General features: G+C 49.5%; 1 protein-coding gene across 1 annotated transcript; it reads right to left on the minus strand.

Annotated features, from left to right (window-relative positions):
• Positions 1-2,812: 2,812 nt before the first annotated feature.
• LOC128297271 (histone H3-like) lies at positions 2,813-19,203 on the minus strand. Its single transcript, XM_053032890.1, has 2 exons — positions 18,805-19,203; positions 2,813-3,223 (listed from the first exon to the last, which is right to left on the minus strand). Exons 1-2 carry the CDS (start codon positions 19,201-19,203, stop codon positions 2,813-2,815), a joined length of 810 nt encoding a protein of 269 aa, XP_052888850.1.
• Between the last annotated feature and the right edge of the window lie 524 nt (positions 19,204-19,727).

The following is a 19,727-nucleotide window of genomic DNA, read 5'->3' on the forward strand; positions in this document are numbered from 1 at the left end:
GACAATCCAAATCGCGACGATGTTTCGGTGCGTGGTGCGTCGGCCCATCCTGCGTAGGATTACCGCCAAAAAGGCGGCTTTTGCTGGTGAAATGCGTGCGTGAAACGATGCACGAACCGCGACGGCGCCCAGTGCGTGGGGCAGCGAAATCCTCCGCGGGGTTCGCTAAAAAAATACTCTTTTAAAAAACAAAGTTGTTGTTGTTGTTGTTGCTGCTGCTGCTGCAAAGATCAGAGAAGCAGGGGCGGTGTAGTGAAGTGACTTGGTGTGTGGTGAAAATACTGTGCTGAGTGCACCGCACAATTGCTTTGGGCTCGTGCACGGATGGCGGTTCACTGTGCGGCCATCGGCGGTTCATCGCCATAGGTCATCGGCAACGGATGCAGCGAAAGGAGTGCGTGAAGCCGTGCGCTGCGCACTACTGAAGGTAAGATTGTGTTCCATATTCATTTGCATGCATGGTTTGGGGTTTCGTTGCTAGGGTCGATGGTGTAGTGATCAGCGTTAAGCGTTCAGCCCGATGCATCGCAGTAGGCGTCGTGTTTATTTAGAAAATAAGAAATATCTGCCATTAGGGCTGCATACAGGTGGGCTAAAAATAGACTGAAATATTCGGTGCCCATTCGTGGGCTAGTTTGTTTCATTCGCATTGGGAAATTTCTTAACAATTGTTGCACTTCAGACCCTCGACCAGGTACGGTACCTGCACAGGGCTCCTTTTGGGTGGAAAGTGGAAGTTATTTTTCCTTCGTAGGATCGGTCATTCCAGGTACGATAGCAGGTAGGCTGCTGGTGGGGCACTGCTTTTAGCTTTTCATCCATTGCTCGGTACCACCAGCACGGTCAGAGGAGTCTACCTCCGGCCAAAGATTTTAAAACACGAAAAGTGATGACGTTTCTCAGGGGGTTTCCCGCATATTGCGATTGCTTGTGTTTTTTCACTGGATTTACCTTCGATTAGGTAATGCTGCGCCGGTTTGATTTCAGCTCAGAAGAGATGGTCGAACAAACATCTTTTATGTAAATCGATTTGTCGCCCTGAAAAGGACGGTTTGTTTTGGGGGGGTTTGCAGAGAGATTGGGAGAAGCCTTAAGCCTTCTTCTCAGTCTTCTTTGGCAGCAGCACGGCCTGAATGTTGGGCAGCACACCACCTTGGGCAATGGTGACGCCGGACAACAGCTTGTTCAATTCCTCGTCGTTGCGGATGGCCAGCTGCAGATGACGCGGGATGATGCGAGTTTTCTTGTTGTCTCGGGCAGCGTTTCCTGCCAACTCCAATACTTCAGCGGCCAAGTATTCCATCACGGCAGCCAAATACACCGGTGCACCAGCACCGACGCGCTCGGCATAGTTGCCTTTGCGGAGCAGACGATGGATACGGCCAACCGGGAACTGCAGACCGGCACGGTTCGAGCGGGACTTTGCCTTTCCCTTCACTTTGCCTCCCTTGCCACGGCCAGACATTGTTGATAGCTTCGGTTTAGATGAGAGTGCGTTCGCAACGATGCTCACTGTTCGGAGAGTGCTTGTATTCTGAGTAAAAATTGAGCCAGTGTGCGATTAAATACCCCGAGTTATGCTGCCTGCACGCACTCAAGTCGAATACCCGAGAGTGATCCGAAAACCGGAATATAAACGAACCTGAGAATCGTAGTTCTCTATCAGAAAGGTTTTGACTCTCCGTTAGTGAGCATCAGTGCGTGAATCGAAGCAAAATGGCCCCGAAAACCAGTGGAAAAGCCGCGAAGAAGTCTGGCAAAGCCCAGAAAAACATCTCCAAGTCGGACAAGAAGAAGAAAAGGAAGACCCGCAAGGAAAGCTACGCTATCTACATCTACAAGGTGTTGAAGCAAGTCCACCCGGACACCGGCATTTCGTCCAAGGCGATGAGCATCATGAACAGCTTCGTGAACGACATTTTCGAGCGCATCGCTGCCGAAGCATCCCGCTTGGCGCACTACAACAAGCGTTCGACGATCACGTCCCGCGAAATCCAAACGGCCGTCCGTCTGCTCCTGCCCGGTGAGCTGGCCAAGCACGCCGTGTCCGAAGGCACGAAGGCTGTCACCAAGTACACCAGCTCGAAGTAATTCGAAGCGTCGAAGCGCAGTTCGTTCGCATCTACCCAAACCGGTCCTTTTCAGGACCACAAAACGCATCCATACGAAAGATATATTTCTGCTTGACATTCCCTCTCACACGGTGGGCAAAAGATTAAAGTTTAAATAAAATAAAGCATAATTTTCGACGCGTTCATGTGAACCCGTGGGCGGAAAGCAAAGGGGCGCGGGTACAAAACACGAGTTGGCACGAGAAGAAGAATGTTCCGTGTCTCGCACAGTGTAACAGCATCGGAAGCACATCTTCTGACGATCGATCGCCAAACGGTCAATCGAAAACGCGTCTTTTGACTTTCTGGGCTGCCCCTTATTTCATTTTGCTTAACCGGCCGTCCAGGCCTGCCATTGCTGGCTTTCTTTGGCTTTATTTACCCGTCGGACAGAAAGTCGATCCTGTCGTGTGAAGATGGTGTGTTGCTCATCGCGTAAACAAACGTTTTTTCGACACACGCAGCTTTTGTTGTACCCGGATACGGTCACGGGCTCTCTGCACCGAACGGGCGACATAAACGCATACGAAATTGTTTCAATACCATCACCACTAACGAGCCACTACGGACGGAAGAAGGTACGGACATATCGACACATATCTTTTTGGTTAACATTTGTGGTGGTCCTGAGAAGGACCGTTTGAGTGAAGCCCCTCGACGATCGATGGAAGAGGAGCCCCGGGGGGGATACGGGCGAAGATTTAGGCACGCTCTCCGCGGATGCGACGAGCCAGCTGAATGTCTTTCGGCATGATGGTGACGCGCTTCGCATGAATGGCGCACAAGTTGGTGTCCTCGAACAGGCCGACAAGGTACGCCTCGCTGGCCTCCTGCAGGGCCATCACGGCCGAGCTCTGGAAGCGCAGATCGGTCTTGAAGTCCTGGGCAATTTCACGCACCAGACGCTGGAAGGGCAGCTTGCGGATCAGCAGCTCGGTCGATTTCTGGTAGCGACGGATCTCACGCAGGGCTACGGTTCCCGGACGGTAACGATGCGGCTTCTTCACTCCTCCGGTGGCCGGGGCACTCTTGCGAGCAGCCTTGGTGGCCAGCTGCTTGCGCGGAGCCTTACCTCCGGTCGACTTACGGGCAGTTTGCTTCGTACGGGCCATTTCACTGGTTCGGCGGTTTTATTAGTGGAACGTAAAGACGTCTGTGTTGTGTCGACGATAGGTTCGGAATGTGGGTATGCGAGGCCAGATCGTCATTTTTATAACCTCGCTCCACGCACACACATACTCCGATCCGATCGTGTACCAGTGGTGTGAGAACGTGTGCGTGTGCTGCGGGTAAGTGTATAAAAGAGCGAAACATTGTGCGTAGCCTTATTGTTACTCGTGAACTCTTGCACAGTACGGTTGGTACACACGGTACGCATCGACATCGAAATGACTGGACGAGGAAAAGGAGGCAAAGGTCTGGGTAAAGGTGGAGCCAAGCGTCATCGCAAAGTGCTGCGCGACAACATCCAGGGCATCACCAAGCCGGCCATCCGCCGTCTGGCCCGCCGTGGAGGAGTGAAGCGTATCTCCGGTCTCATCTACGAAGAAACGCGTGGCGTGCTGAAAGTGTTCCTGGAGAATGTTATCCGCGATGCGGTCACCTATACCGAACACGCCAAGCGCAAAACCGTCACCGCGATGGACGTAGTGTACGCGCTGAAGCGCCAGGGTCGCACTCTGTACGGTTTCGGAGGTTAAACCCGCCAGCCGACGCACGTTCGACGCTCATCTCAACAAACGGTCCTTATCAGGACCACACATTCTTTGCATCAAAATATTCTTTCCTATGATTCCGATCGCTATGAAGTGTGTCGTTCAACGTAAGGTTGTGAGTCGAATCCTTAGCCTCATCTACCGTCTATGGGGTACAACTGTGTCCCGAGGTAAACGTATCACGCAGCCGAGCGTCTTCGAAGCCAAGAAGAAGAAGAAGAAGAAGCGATGAGCATCGCGTCGATCCTGAGGACGGTTCAGCTACTGTGAGTGTGTCAATACTCCGTAGCATGATGAACGTGCTACGGTGTTCGGGAATGTGTGTGATGGCACAAGAATCCGAAATTCAACTGTATTATGTAGTCATTTTATTCCATAGCTAAAACATTGACCGTTTTAAAACCAATTGTGAAGCATTTCACACAATTGCTAGTCTTTTTTAAAACAAACATTAAATATTTCACGCATTTGGGCAGCGAGCTTAATTTATTTCATCCGAAAAATAGAAGAATTATCTGAAAATTATCGCTATACAAATTTTAGTTGGAGGCGACTCATAACGTTTCCATGGTAACATTATTTCCAACACCCTTGGATCATTTTTTTAAGTGGAGCGTTTTGATTTCCCAGCTCTTCTTTAAACTGCTATCTTTCAACGACTTCTATGATTCCCTCGCCAACAATTTATTTTTCCATGCATACTATGATTTTACCAAATGGAAGTTTTTTACACGGATCGACGTCCACAGACGCGCAATTTGTGAATGTTTTTATGTGTTGTCCTTGGGTATTCGCGCGTTTTCTTGCATTTTCAGTCGGATCCTTTACAAGATTTTCAAAAAGATTTTAATTTTGGTCGGTGATACAGAACGGTGAACGGTTTCTTAAACGACCTATTCGAGCCGTACCCCCGTACGCAGCACTCACTTCTTCTAAGAGGTCTGAACCTGCCATTTCTGGCTTTCTGTATCTTTATTTACCCGAAGCTGGATAGTCAGTCCTGAGTACGGGTGATTGATCCGGATGGGATTTTTGTCAGGTCCGATCGTGTGAAGATCGCTAGGGTCGCTACCATCAAACCACCGGGCCGCTCCAACGCTTCCAAGTGCCAAGTGAGCGACTCACTATCCTGATGAATACAAATCAAGGAAGACCAGAAATGGTCGTTGAATCCACGAAAATAGCAGCATTATTTTCTAAAACAATACCATGCTTTACAGTAGCTTATAAATATTTTAAAGTTAAAGTTTACTGCTTGATTCGCTGCAATTTTCATGTTTTATTTTTCACTAAAAGAAATGCGAGATTGTTTCAGGAGTAATTGCTGTTGTTGTGCTATGTTGTTTACTTCTCAGTTTAAATAGAGAAATTTTGATCAAACCAGGTAACCGAGAAGATTTTTAGTAGGGTCAATATTTTTTTTCAAATCCTCTGTATTTCAATAACCCATGACACAAGCACAACATCAAGAGATATTGGCCAGCAAATTCTGGGTCTTTTAACTTTATTTACCCGCAACCTGGATAGTTGTTCCTGGGAACGAGGGATTGGTTGGGTTGTAATTTTGTACCGGTCCTATCTAAAGAAGACTGGCGCCGCTACATTTGATTAAATGGCACCTTATGAAATTTAAACATGTGTGTGTCTGTTACTGGAAAGACATGACTCAAATATACTGTATGTGTGGAAAAAGTTAGAAAAAAAACATGGGAAATCTGTGGTACCTGAATGTGGATGGCTACTTAACCTTAGATATATCCAATCAGTTGCTTTTATCTGATTGTGAAAGACGTCGACTTTCGACGAAATTATGTGCGATGCCTACGAAAAGCATAAATGCATAGCAAGCAACTGGGGATCTGACGCAAAAATATTATAAAGTGCTTCATTGTAATTTAGAATACTCATGTTAAAATGATATGTTGCATATGATCCAGATGGGAGCTGCACGCAAACACGACGTGACGTATATTTTTACGATACATTTCATTCGTGATAAATGACCAAGGTTCGGGACTTATCAACCACTAAGATCAATATATATATATATATATATATATCAGACTAAGAGAAGAACGAAGTCATCAAGGCTCAAGGTCTGTTAAAACTAATAACAACAACAAAAGCTCAAAGCGACTTGGAATATGCTTTGCCAAATAGGTTTTTATGAGAGCCAAAGGGGCCCGAGGTGAGAAATTTGATAATTTATTAAACTAAATAAAATAAAATTAACAACATCCTCCAATTGGGAAGAAAACCTCTTTTTAAAACATCTTTGAGTTTGCGTACACAACAAAATTCTGTTGCACAGCCCTGTAACCGGGCCGATTAGCTAGTCTGAAAAAAAAATATCTGAAAATGTTACAAAACTAGTGCGTAAATTAGTGGAAGTATAGAGATTAAATATTTCCAAAATGGGTGGGGGGCTCGCGTTGCCATGCGTATTCAAATCAAAGGTCGGTTTTTTCCTTCTCGCACGTTATCCTGTGTGTGTGTGTGTGTGTGTGCATGCTGAGCTCGTGCCAAAAGTTATCAGGAAATGTGACCGCGTACACGGTGATCGGTACCGTTAGGTGGAAATTTCCACTAAAACGAGTCTCCTCCTGTCGCCACCGAGTGTGCGAGCGAGGGGGAGCATCGGTTGACAATTCGCAGAAATTTCGATCACCGATGCGACACACAAAGGAAGAGCGCACGCTTCGTTCGTGTGTCTGGCCGGCTAGTTTTAAGCAGCGCACCTATTTCTGCACCTATGTGTCGTACTAACTAGCGAAATATGTTTCTGTTTTAAGATCTAACATGAAATGTACCACCAATCCTGCATTTTTGTACGCATATACTGTATCTATTCTGAATTCACATATGTATCCTTCGTTGCTTTCACTGATTGTACGGTGATAATAGCATACGCAAATGGATATGTCTGTAGTGGAATTGCAAAAATGTTTGGCGACTTCAAATTGCTTCGTGCTTTGAAACGATTGTGTGCGATTGTGTAGCGAGAGTAGCGAGACAAAACCATACATTTGCTCGAGATAGTAGTAGTAGTGGGGGTAGTTAGCGAGAGAGATCCTCTTTTGGCACTCTCGTTCGTATGCTGAAGGTAATTAGTAACCGAATGTCCTGAGCTCGGCACAGTCCTCGTCGAACAGCCAACTGGAACAGTTGGTCCGCGCGCGTCGTCAATCCGGATGTATTAGTGTGTGTAAGTGCGTGTAGTGTTAAAAGTGTGTTGAACAGGGGCCAATTTCAAAATGGCGCCGGCTCATTTTGTCGTCCTTCGCGAACCAGCAACATCGAGCATGAACAAAGAGTGCGACGCTTAGTCGAGAGCAAAGAGGTAAGAAGCAGTGCGCGTACGGCTAATCCTGCACAGGATTGGCATTAAAACGTGCGGGTGGTAAACTGGCGGAAGAAACGCGCGTGTGTGTGTGTGAATATGCGAAAAGCGCTTCGCGGGACGGTGCGTTAATCGCGACGGTGCCTCGCCCAGTGCGTCGGGCGGAGGGGCAGCGAAATCCTCCGCGGGTTCGCGCCAAAATAAGTGTTTTTATAAACATAGCTACTGCTGCTGCTGCTGCTGGTGAAATGTGCTTGAGCGTGTGTGCGGAAAGGACGATGGACAATCAAAATCGCGACGGTGTTTCGGTGCGTGATGCGTCGGCCCATCCTGCACAGGATTACCGCCAAAAAGGCGGCTTTTGCTGGTGAAATGCGTGCATGAAACGATGCACGAACCGCGACGGCGCCCAGTGCATGGGGCAGCGAAATCCTCCGCGGGGTTCGCTAAAAAAAAACTCTTTTAAAAAACAAAGTTGTTGTTGTTGTTGTTGCTGCTGCTGCTGCTGGTGAAATGTGCATGAGCGTGTGTGCGGAAAAGACGATGGACAATCAAAATCGCGACGGTGTTTAGGTGCGTGATGCGTCGGCCCATCCTGCACAGGATTACCGCCAAAAAGGCGGCTTTTGCTGGTGAAATGCGTGCGTGAAACGATGCACGAACCGCGACGGCGCCCAGTGCATGAGGCAGCGAAATCCTCCGCGGGGTTCGCTAAAAAAAACTCTTTTAAAAAACAAAGTTGTTGTTGTTGTTGTTGCTGCTGCTGCTGCTGGTGAAATGTGCGTATGCGTGTGTGCGGAAAAGACGATGGACAATCAAAATCGCGACGGTGTTTAGGTGCGTGGTGCGTCGACCCATCCTGCACAGGATTACCGCCAAAAAGGTGGCTTTTGCTGGTGAAATGCGTGCGTGAAACGATGCACGAACCGCGACGGCGCCCAGTGCGTGGGGCAGCGAAATCCTCCGCGGGGTTCGCTAAAAAAATACTCTTTTAAAAAACAAAGTTGTTGTTGTTGTTGTTGCTGCTGCTGCTGCTGGTGAAATGTGCTTGAGCGTGTGTGCGGAAAGGACGATGGACAATCAAAATCGCGACGGTGTTTCGGTGCGTGATGCGTCGGCCCATCCTGCACAGGATTACCGCCAAAAAGGCGGCTTTTGCTGGTGAAATGCGTGCATGAAACGATGCACGAACCGCGACGGCGCCCAGTGCATGGGGCAGCGAAATCCTCCGCGGGGTTCGCTAAAAAAAAACTCTTTTAAAAAACAAAGTTGTTGTTGTTGTTGTTGCTGCTGCTGCTGCTGGTGAAATGTGCATGAGCGTGTGTGCGGAAAAGACGATGGACAATCAAAATCGCGACGGTGTTTAGGTGCGTGGTGCGTCGACCCATCCTGCACAGGATTACCGCCAAAAAGGCGGCTTTTGCTGGTGAAATGCGTGCGTGAAACGATGCACGAACCGCGACGGCGCCCAGTGCGTGGGGCAGCGAAATCCTCCGCGGGGTTCGCTAAAAAAATACTCTTTTAAAAAACAAAGTTGTTGTTGTTGTTGTTGCTGCTGCTGCTGCTGGTGAAATGTGCTTGAGCGTGTGTGCGGAAAGGACGATGGACAATCAAAATCGCGACGGTGTTTCGGTGCGTGATGCGTCGGCCCATCCTGCACAGGATTACCGCCAAAAAGGCGGCTTTTGCTGGTGAAATGCGTGCATGAAACGATGCACGAACCGCGACGGCGCCCAGTGCATGGGGCAGCGAAATCCTCCGCGGGGTTCGCTAAAAAAAAACTCTTTTAAAAAACAAAGTTGTTGTTGTTGTTGTTGCTGCTGCTGCTGCTGGTGAAATGTGCTTGAGCGTGTGTGCGGAAAGGACGATGGACAATCAAAATCGCGACGGTGTTTCGGTGCGTGATGCGTCGGCCCATCCTGCACAGGATTACCGCCAAAAAGGCGGCTTTTGCTGGTGAAATGCGTGCATGAAACGATGCACGAACCGCGACGGCGCCCAGTGCATGGGGCAGCGAAATCCTCCGCGGGGTTCGCTAAAAAAATACTCTTTTAAAAAACAAAGTTGTTGTTGTTGTTGTTGCTGCTGCTGCAAAGATCAAAGAAGCAGGGGCGGTGTAGTGAAGTGACTTGGTGTGTGGTGAAAATACTGTGCTGAGTGCACCGCACAATTGCTTTGGGCTCGTGCACGGATGGCGGTTCACTGTGCGGCCATCGGCGGTTCATCGGCATAGGTCATCGGCAACGGAGGCAGCGAAAGGAGTGCGTGAAGCCGTGCGCTGCGCACTACTGAAGGTAAGATTGTGTTCCATATTCATTTGCATGCATGGTTTGGGGTTTCGTTGCTAGGGTCGATGGTGTAGTGATCAGCGTTAAGCGTTCAGCCCGATGCATCGCAGTAGGCGTCGTGTTTATTTAGAAAATAAGAAATATCTGCCATTAGGGCTGCATACAGGTGGGCTAAAAATAGACTGAAATATTCGGTGCCCATTCGTGGGCTAATTTGTTTCATTCGCATTGGGAAATTTCTTAACAATTGTTGCGCTTCATTCGACGCTCATCTCAACAAACGGTCCTTATCAGGACCACACATTCTTTGCATCAAAATATACTTTCCTATGATTCCGATCGCTATGAAGTGTGTCGTTCAACGTAAGGTTGTGAGTCGAATCCTTAGCCTCATCTACCGTCTATGGGGTACAACTGTGTCCCGAGGTAAACGTATCACGCAGCCGAGCGTCTTCGAAGCCAAGAAGAAGAAGAAAAAGCGATGAGCATCGCGTCGATCCTGAGGACGGTTCAGCTACTGTGAGTGTGTCAATACTCCGTAGCATGATGAACGTGCTACGGTGTTCGGGAATGTGTGTGATGGCACAAGAATCCGAAATTCAACTGTATTATGTAGTCATTTTATTGCAAAGCTAAAACATTGACCGTTTTAAAACCAATTGTGAAGCGTTTCACACAATTGCTAGTCTTTTTTTTTAAACAAACATTAAATATTTCACGCATTTGGGCAGCGAGCTTAATTTATTTCATCCGAAAAATAGTAGAATTATCTGAAAATTATCTGAAAATGTTACAAAACTAGTGCGCAAATTAGTGGAAGTATAGAGATTAAATATTTCCAAAATGGGTGGGGGGCTCGCGTTGCCATGCGTATTCAAATCAAAGGTCGGTTTTTTCCTTCTCGCACGTTATCCTGTGTGTGTGTGTGTGTGTGTGCATGCTGAGCTCGTGCCAAAAGTTATCAGGAAATGTGACCGCGTACACGGTGATCGGTACCGTTAGGTGGAAATTTCCACTAAAACGAGTCTCCTCCTGTCGCCACCGAGTGTGCGAGCGAGGGGGAGCATCGGTTGACAATTCGCAGAAATTTCGATCACCGATGCGACACACAAAGGAAGAGCGCACGCTTCGTTCGTGTGTCTGGCCGGCTAGTTTTAAGCAGCGCACCTATTTCTGCACCTATGTGTCGTACTAACTAGCGAAATATGTTTCTGTTTTAAGATCTAACATGAAATGTACCACCAATCCTGCATGTTCTCGCACGTAATCCTGTGTGTGTGTGTGTGCATGCTGAGCTCGTGCCAAAAGTTATCAAGAAATGTGACCGCGTACACGGTGATCGGTACCGTTAGGTGGAAATTTCCACTAAAATGAGTCTCCTCCTGTCGCCACCGAGTGTGCGAGCGAGGGGGAGCATCGGTTGACAATTCGCAGAAATTTCGATCACCGATGCGACGCACAAAGGAAGAGCGCACGCTTCGTTCGTGTGTCTGGCCGGCTAGTTTTAAGCAGCGCACCTATTTCTGCACCTATGTGTCGTACTAACTAGCGAAATATGTTTCTGTTTTAAGATCTAACATGAAATGTACCACCAATCCTGCATGTTCTCGCACGTAATCCTGTGTGTGTGTGTGTGCATGCTGAGCTCGTGCCAAAAGTTATCAGGAAATGTGACCGCGTACACGGTGATCGGTACCGTTAGGTGGAAATTTCCACTAAAATGAGTCTCCTCCTGTCGCCACCGAGTGTGCGAGCGAGAGTTTGCATCGGTTGACAATTCGCAGAAATTTCGATCACCGATGCGACACACAAAGGAAGAGCGCACGCTTCGTTCGTGTGTCTGGCCGGCTAGTTTTAAGCAGCGCACCTATTTCTGCACCTATGTGTCGTACTAACTAGCGAAATATGTTTCTGTTTTAAGATCTAACATGAAATGTACCACCAATCCTGCATGTTCTCGCACGTAATCCTGTGTGTGTGTGTGTGCATGCTGAGCTCGTGCCAAAAGTTATCAGGAAATGTGACCGCGTACACGGTGATCGGTACCGTTAGGTGGAAATTTCCACTAAAATGAGTCTCCTCCTGTCGCCACCGAGTGTGCGAGCGAGGGGGAGCATCGGTTGACAATTCGCAGAAATTTCGATCACCGATGCGACGCACAAAGGAAGAGCGCACGCTTCGTTCGTGTGTCTGGCCGGCTAGTTTTAAGCAGCGCACCTATTTCTGCACCTACGTGTCGTATTAACTAGCGAAATATGTTTCTGTTTTAAGATCTAACATGAAATGTACCACCAATCCTGCATGTTCTCGCACGTAATCCTGTGTGTGTGTGTGTGCATGCTGAGCTCGTGCCAAAAGTTATCAGGAAATGTGACCGCGTACACGGTGATCGGTACCGTTAGGTGGAAATTTCCACTAAAATGAGTCTCCTCCTGTCGCCACCGAGTGTGCGAGCGAGGGGGAGCATCGGTTGACAATTCGCAGAAATTTCGATCACCGATGCGACGCACAAAGGAAGAGCGCACGCTTCGTTCGTGTGTCTGGCCGGCTAGTTTTAAGCAGCGCACCTATTTCTGCACCTACGTGTCGTATTAACTAGCGAAATATGTTTCTGTTTTAAGATCTAACATGAAATGTACCACCAATCCTGCATGTTCTCGCACGTAATCCTGTGTGTGTGTGTGTGCATGCTGAGCTCGTGCCAAAAGTTATCAGGAAATGTGACCGCGTACACGGTGATCGGTACCGTTAGGTGGAAATTTCCACTAAAATGAGTCTCCTCCTGTCGCCACCGAGTGTGCGAGCGAGGGGGAGCATCGGTTGACAATTCGCAGAAATTTCGATCACCGATGCGACGCACAAAGGAAGAGCGCACGCTTCGTTCGTGTGTCTGGCCGGCTAGTTTTAAGCAGCGCACCTATTTCTGCACCTACGTGTCGTATTAACTAGCGAAATATGTTTCTGTTTTAAGAGCTAACATGAAATGTACCACCAATCCTGCATGTTCTCGCACGTAATCCTGTGTGTGTGTGTGTGCATGCTGAGCTCGTGCCAAAAGTTATCAGGAAATGTGACCGCGTACACGGTGATCGGTACCGTTAGGTGGAAATTTCCACTAAAATGAGTCTCCTCCTGTCGCCACCGAGTGTGCGAGCGAGAGGGAGCATCGGTTGACAATTCGCCGAAATTTCGGTCACCGATGCGACGCACAAAGGAAGAGCGCACGCTTCGTTCGTGTGTCTGGCCGGCTAGTTTTAAGCAGCGCACCTATTTCTGCACCTATGTGTCGTACTAACTAGCGAAATATGTTTCTGTTTTAAGATCTAACATGAAATGTACCACCAATCCTGCATTTTTGTACGCATATACTGTATCTATTCTGAATTCACATATGTATCCTTCGTTGCTTTCACTGATTGTACGGTGATAATAGCATACGCAAATGGATATGTCTGTAGTGGAATTGCAAAAATGTTTGGCGACTTCAAATTGCTTCGTGCTTTGAAACGATTGTGTGCGATTGTGTAGCGAGAGTAGCGAGACAAAACCATACATTTGCTCGAGATAGTAGTAGTAGTGGGGGTAGTTAGCGAGAGAGATCCTCTTTTGGCACTCTCGTTCGTATGCTGAAGGTAATTAGTAACCGAATGTCCTGAGCTCGGCACAGTCCTCGTCGAACAGCCAACTGGAACAGTTGGTCCGCGCGCGTCGTCAATCCGGATGTATTAGTGTGTGTAAGTGCGTGTAGTGTTAAAAGTGTGTTGAACAGGGGCCAATTTCAAAATGGCGCCGGCTCATTTTGTCGTCCTTCGCGAACCAGCAACATCGAGCATGAACAAAGAGTGCGACGCTTAGTCGAGAGCAAAGAGGTAAGAAGCAGTGCGCGTACGGCTAATCCTGCACAGGATTGGCATTAAAACGTGCGGGTGGTAAACTGGCGGAAGAAACGCGCGTGTGTGTGTGTGAATATGCGAAAAGCGCTTCGCGGGACGGTGCGTTAATCGCGACGGTGCCTCGCCCAGTGCGTCGGGCGGAGGGGCAGCGAAATCCTCCGCGGGTTCGCGCCAAAATAAGTGTTTTTATAAACATAGCTACTGCTGCTGCTGCTGCTGGTGAAATGTGCTTGAGCGTGTGTGCGGAAAGGACAATGGACAATCAAAATCGCGACAGTGTTTCGGTGCGTGATGCGTCGACCCATCCTGCGCAGGATTACCGCCAAAAAGGCGGCTTTTGCTGGTGAAATGCGTGCATGAAACGATGCACGAACCGCGACGGCGCCCAGTGCGTGGGGCAGCGAAATCCTCCGCGGGGTTCGCTAAAAAAATACTCTTTTAAAAAACAAAGTTGTTGTTGTTGTTGTTGCTGCTGCTGCTGCTGGTGAAATGTGCATGAGCGTGTGTGCGGAAAAGACGATGGACAATCAAAATCGCGACGGTGTTTAGGTGCGTGGTGCGTCGACCCATCCTGCACAGGATTACCGCCAAAAAGGCGGCTTTTGCTGGTGAAATGCGTGCGTGAAACGATGCACGAACCGCGACGGCGCCCAGTGCGTGGGGCAGCGAAATCCTCCGCGGGGTTCGCTAAAAAAATACTCTTTTAAAAAACAAAGTTGTTGTTGTTGTTGTTGCTGCTGCTGCTGCTGGTGAAATGTGCTTGAGCGTGTGTGCGGAAAGGACGATGGACAATCAAAATCGCGACGGTGTTTCGGTGCGTGATGCGTCGGCCCATCCTGCACAGGATTACCGCCAAAAAGGCGGCTTTTGCTGGTGAAATGCGTGCATGAAACGATGCACGAACCGCGACGGCGCCCAGTGCATGGGGCAGCGAAATCCTCCGCGGGGTTCGCTAAAAAAAAACTCTTTTAAAAAACAAAGTTGTTGTTGTTGTTGTTGCTGCTGCTGCTGCTGGTGAAATGTGCTTGAGCGTGTGTGCGGAAAGGACGATGGACAATCAAAATCGCGACGGTGTTTCGGTGCGTGATGCGTCGGCCCATCCTGCACAGGATTACCGCCAAAAAGGCGGCTTTTGCTGGTGAAATGCGTGCATGAAACGATGCACGAACCGCGACGGCGCCCAGTGCATGGGGCAGCGAAATCCTCCGCGGGGTTCGCTAAAAAAAAACTCTTTTAAAAAACAAAGTTGTTGTTGTTGTTGTTGCTGCTGCTGCTGCTGGTGAAATGTGCATGAGCGTGTGTGCGGAAAAGACGATGGACAATCAAAATCGCGACGGTGTTTAGGTGCGTGGTGCGTCGACCCATCCTGCACAGGATTACCGCCAAAAAGGTGGCTTTTGCTGGTGAAATGCGTGCGTGAAACGATGCACGAACCGCGACGGCGCCCAGTGCGTGGGGCAGCGAAATCCTCCGCGGGGTTCGCTAAAAAAATACTCTTTTAAAAAACAAAGTTGTTGTTGTTGTTGTTGCTGCTGCTGCTGCTGGTGAAATGTGCTTGAGCGTGTGTGCGGAAAGGACGATGGACAATCAAAATCGCGACGGTGTTTCGGTGCGTGATGCGTCGGCCCATCCTGCACAGGATTACCGCCAAAAAGGCGGCTTTTGCTGGTGAAATGCGTGCATGAAACGATGCACGAACCGCGACGGCGCCCAGTGCATGGGGCAGCGAAATCCTCCGCGGGGTTCGCTAAAAAAAAACTCTTTTAAAAAACAAAGTTGTTGTTGTTGTTGTTGCTGCTGCTGCTGCTGGTGAAATGTGCATGAGCGTGTGTGCGGAAAAGACGATGGACAATCAAAATCGCGACGGTGTTTAGGTGCGTGGTGCGTCGACCCATCCTGCACAGGATTACCGCCAAAAAGGCGGCTTTTGCTGGTGAAATGCGTGCGTGAAACGATGCACGAACCGCGACGGCGCCCAGTGCGTGGGGCAGCGAAATCCTCCGCGGGGTTCGCTAAAAAAATACTCTTTTAAAAAACAAAGTTGTTGTTGTTGTTGTTGCTGCTGCTGCTGGTGAAATGTGCGTATGCGTGTGTGCGGAAAGGACGATGGACAATCCAAATCGCGACGATGTTTCGGTGCGTGGTGCGTCGGCCCATCCTGCGTAGGATTACCGCCAAAAAGGCGGCTTTTGCTGGTGAAATGCGTGCGTGAAACGATGCACGAACCGCGACGGCGCCCAGTGCGTAGGGCAGCGAAATCCTCCGCGGGGTTCGCTAAAAAAATACTCTTTTAAAAAACAAAGTTGTTGTTGTTGTTGTTGCTGCTGCTGCTGGTGAAATGTGCGTATGCGTGTGTGCGGAAAGGACGATGGACAATCCAAATCGCGACAGTGTTTCGGTGCGTGATGCGTCGACCCATCCTGCGCAGGATTACCGCCAAAAAGGCGGCTTTTGCTGGTGAAATGCGTGCGTGAAACGATGCACGAACCGCGACGGCGCCCAGTGCGTAGGGCAGCGAAATCCTCCGCGGGGTTCGCTAAAAAAATACTCTTTTAAAAAACAAAGTTGTTGTTGTTGTTGTTGCTGCTGCTGCTGGTGAAATGTGCGTATGCGTGTGTGCGGAAAGGACGATGGACAATCCAAATCGCGACGATGTTTCGGTGCGTGGTGCGTCGGCCCATCCTGCGTAGGATTACCGCCAAAAAGGCGGCTTTTGCTGGTGAAATGCGTGCGTGAAACGATGCACGAACCGCGACGGCGCCCAGTGCGTGGGGCAGCGAAATCCTCCGCGGGGTTCGCTAAAAAAATACTCTTTTAAAAAACAAAGTTGTTGTTGTTGTTGTTGCTGCTGCTGCTGCAAAGATCAGAGAAGCAGGGGCGGTGTAGTGAAGTGACTTGGTGTGTGGTGAAAATACTGTGCTGAGTGCACCGCACAATTGCTTTGGGCTCGTGCACGGATGGCGGTTCACTGTGCGGCCATCGGCGGTTCATCGCCATAGGTCATCGGCAACGGATGCAGCGAAAGGAGTGCGTGAAGCCGTGCGCTGCGCACTACTGAAGGTAAGATTGTGTTCCATATTCATTTGCATGCATGGTTTGGGGTTTCGTTGCTAGGGTCGATGGTGTAGTGATCAGCGTTAAGCGTTCAGCCCGATGCATCGCAGTAGGCGTCGTGTTTATTTAGAAAATAAGAAATATCTGCCATTAGGGCTGCATACAGGTGGGCTAAAAATAGACTGAAATATTCGGTGCCCATTCGTGGGCTAGTTTGTTTCATTCGCATTGGGAAATTTCTTAACAATTGTTGCACTTCAGACCCTCGACCAGGTACGGTACCTGCACAGGGCTCCTTTTGGGTGGAAAGTGGAAGTTATTTTTCCTTCGTAGGATCGGTCATTCCAGGTACGATAGCAGGTAGGCTGCTGGTGGGGCACTGCTTTTAGCTTTTCATCCATTGCTCGGTACCACCAGCACGGTCAGAGGAGTCTACCTCCGGCCAAAGATTTTAAAACACGAAAAGTGATGACGTTTCTCAGGGGGTTTCCCGCATATTGCGATTGCTTGTGTTTTTTCACTGGATTTACCTTCGATTAGGTAATGCTGCGCCGGTTTGATTTCAGCTCAGAAGAGATGGTCGAACAAACATCTTTTATGTAAATCGATTTGTCGCCCTGAAAAGGACGGTTTGTTTTGGGGGGGTTTGCAGAGAGATTGGGAGAAGCCTTAAGCCTTCTTCTCAGTCTTCTTTGGCAGCAGCACGGCCTGAATGTTGGGCAGCACACCACCTTGGGCAATGGTGACGCCGGACAACAGCTTGTTCAATTCCTCGTCGTTGCGGATGGCCAGCTGCAGATGACGCGGGATGATGCGAGTTTTCTTGTTGTCTCGGGCAGCGTTTCCTGCCAACTCCAATACTTCAGCGGCCAAGTATTCCATCACGGCAGCCAAATACACCGGTGCACCAGCACCGACGCGCTCGGCATAGTTGCCTTTGCGGAGCAGACGATGGATACGGCCAACCGGGAACTGCAGACCGGCACGGTTCGAGCGGGACTTTGCCTTTCCCTTCACTTTGCCTCCCTTGCCACGGCCAGACATTGTTGATAGCTTCGGTTTAGATGAGAGTGCGTTCGCAACGATGCTCACTGTTCGGAGAGTGCTTGTATTCTGAGTAAAAATTGAGCCAGTGTGCGATTAAATACCCCGAGTTATGCTGCCTGCACGCACTCAAGTCGAATACCCGAGAGTGATCCGAAAACCGGAATATAAACGAACCTGAGAATCGTAGTTCTCTATCAGAAAGGTTTTGACTCTCCGTTAGTGAGCATCAGTGCGTGAATCGAAGCAAAATGGCCCCGAAAACCAGTGGAAAAGCCGCGAAGAAGTCTGGCAAAGCCCAGAAAAACATCTCCAAGTCGGACAAGAAGAAGAAAAGGAAGACCCGCAAGGAAAGCTACGCTATCTACATCTACAAGGTGTTGAAGCAAGTCCACCCGGACACCGGCATTTCGTCCAAGGCGATGAGCATCATGAACAGCTTCGTGAACGACATTTTCGAGCGCATCGCTGCCGAAGCATCCCGCTTGGCGCACTACAACAAGCGTTCGACGATCACGTCCCGCGAAATCCAAACGGCCGTCCGTCTGCTCCTGCCCGGTGAGCTGGCCAAGCACGCCGTGTCCGAAGGCACGAAGGCTGTCACCAAGTACACCAGCTCGAAGTAATTCGAAGCGTCGAAGCGCAGTTCGTTCGCATCTACCCAAACCGGTCCTTTTCAGGACCACAAAACGCATCCATACGAAAGATATATTTCTGCTTGACATTCCCTCTCACACGGTGGGCAAAAGATTAAAGTTTAAATAAAATAAAGCATAATTTTCGACGCGTTCATGTGAACCCGTGGGCGGAAAGCAAAGGGGCGCGGGTACAAAACACGAGTTGGCACGAGAAGAAGAATGTTCCGTGTCTCGCACAGTGTAACAGCATCGGAAGCACATCTTCTGACGATCGATCGCCAAACGGTCAATCGAAAACGCGTCTTTTGACTTTCTGGGCTGCCCCTTATTTCATTTTGCTTAACCGGCCGTCCAGGCCTGCCATTGCTGGCTTTCTTTGGCTTTATTTACCCGTCGGACAGAAAGTCGATCCTGTCGTGTGAAGATGGTGTGTTGCTCATCGCGTAAACAAACGTTTTTTCGACACACGCAGCTTTTGTTGTACCCGGATACGGTCACGGGCTCTCTGCACCGAACGGGCGACATAAACGCATACGAAATTGTTTCAATACCATCACCACTAACGAGCCACTACGGACGGAAGAAGGTACGGACATATCGACACATATCTTTTTGGTTAACATTTGTGGTGGTCCTGAGAAGGACCGTTTGAGTGAAGCCCCTCGACGATCGATGGAAGAGGAGCCCCGGGGGGGATACGGGCGAAGATTTAGGCACGCTCTCCGCGGATGCGACGAGCCAGCTGAATGTCTTTCGGCATGATGGTGACGCGCTTCGCATGAATGGCGCACAAGTTGGTGTCCTCGAACAGGCCGACAAGGTACGCCTCGCTGGCCTCCTGCAGGGCCATCACGGCCGAGCTCTGGAAGCGCAGATCGGTCTTGAAGTCCTGGGCAATTTCACGCACCAGACGCTGGAAGGGCAGCTTGCGGATCAGCAGCTCGGTCGATTTCTGGTAGCGACGGATCTCACGCAGGGCTACGGTTCCCGGACGGTAACGATGCGGCTTCTTCACTCCTCCGGTGGCCGGGGCACTCTTGCGAGCAGCCTTGGTGGCCAGCTGCTTGCGCGGAGCCTTACCTCCGGTCGACTTACGGGCAGTTTGCTTCGTACGGGCCATTTCACTGGTTCGGCGGTTTTATTAGTGGAACGTAAAGACGTCTGTGTTGTGTCGACGATAGGTTCGGAATGTGGGTATGCGAGGCCAGATCGTCATTTTTATAACCTCGCTCCACGCACACACATACTCCGATCCGATCGTGTACCAGTGGTGTGAGAACGTGTGCGTGTGCTGCGGGTAAGTGTATAAAAGAGCGAAACATTGTGCGTAGCCTTATTGTTACTCGTGAACTCTTGCACAGTACGGTTGGTACACACGGTACGCATCGACATCGAAATGACTGGACGAGGAAAAGGAGGCAAAGGTCTGGGTAAAGGTGGAGCCAAGCGTCATCGCAAAGTGCTGCGCGACAACATCCAGGGCATCACCAAGCCGGCCATCCGCCGTCTGGCCCGCCGTGGAGGAGTGAAGCGTATCTCCGGTCTCATCTACGAAGAAACGCGTGGCGTGCTGAAAGTGTTCCTGGAGAATGTTATCCGCGATGCGGTCACCTATACCGAACACGCCAAGCGCAAAACCGTCAC

This window comes from Anopheles moucheti, chromosome 2 (assembly GCF_943734755.1).
Source record: "Anopheles moucheti chromosome 2, idAnoMoucSN_F20_07, whole genome shotgun sequence".
In the NCBI taxonomy this organism is placed as follows: Eukaryota; Metazoa; Arthropoda; class Insecta; order Diptera; family Culicidae; genus Anopheles; species Anopheles moucheti.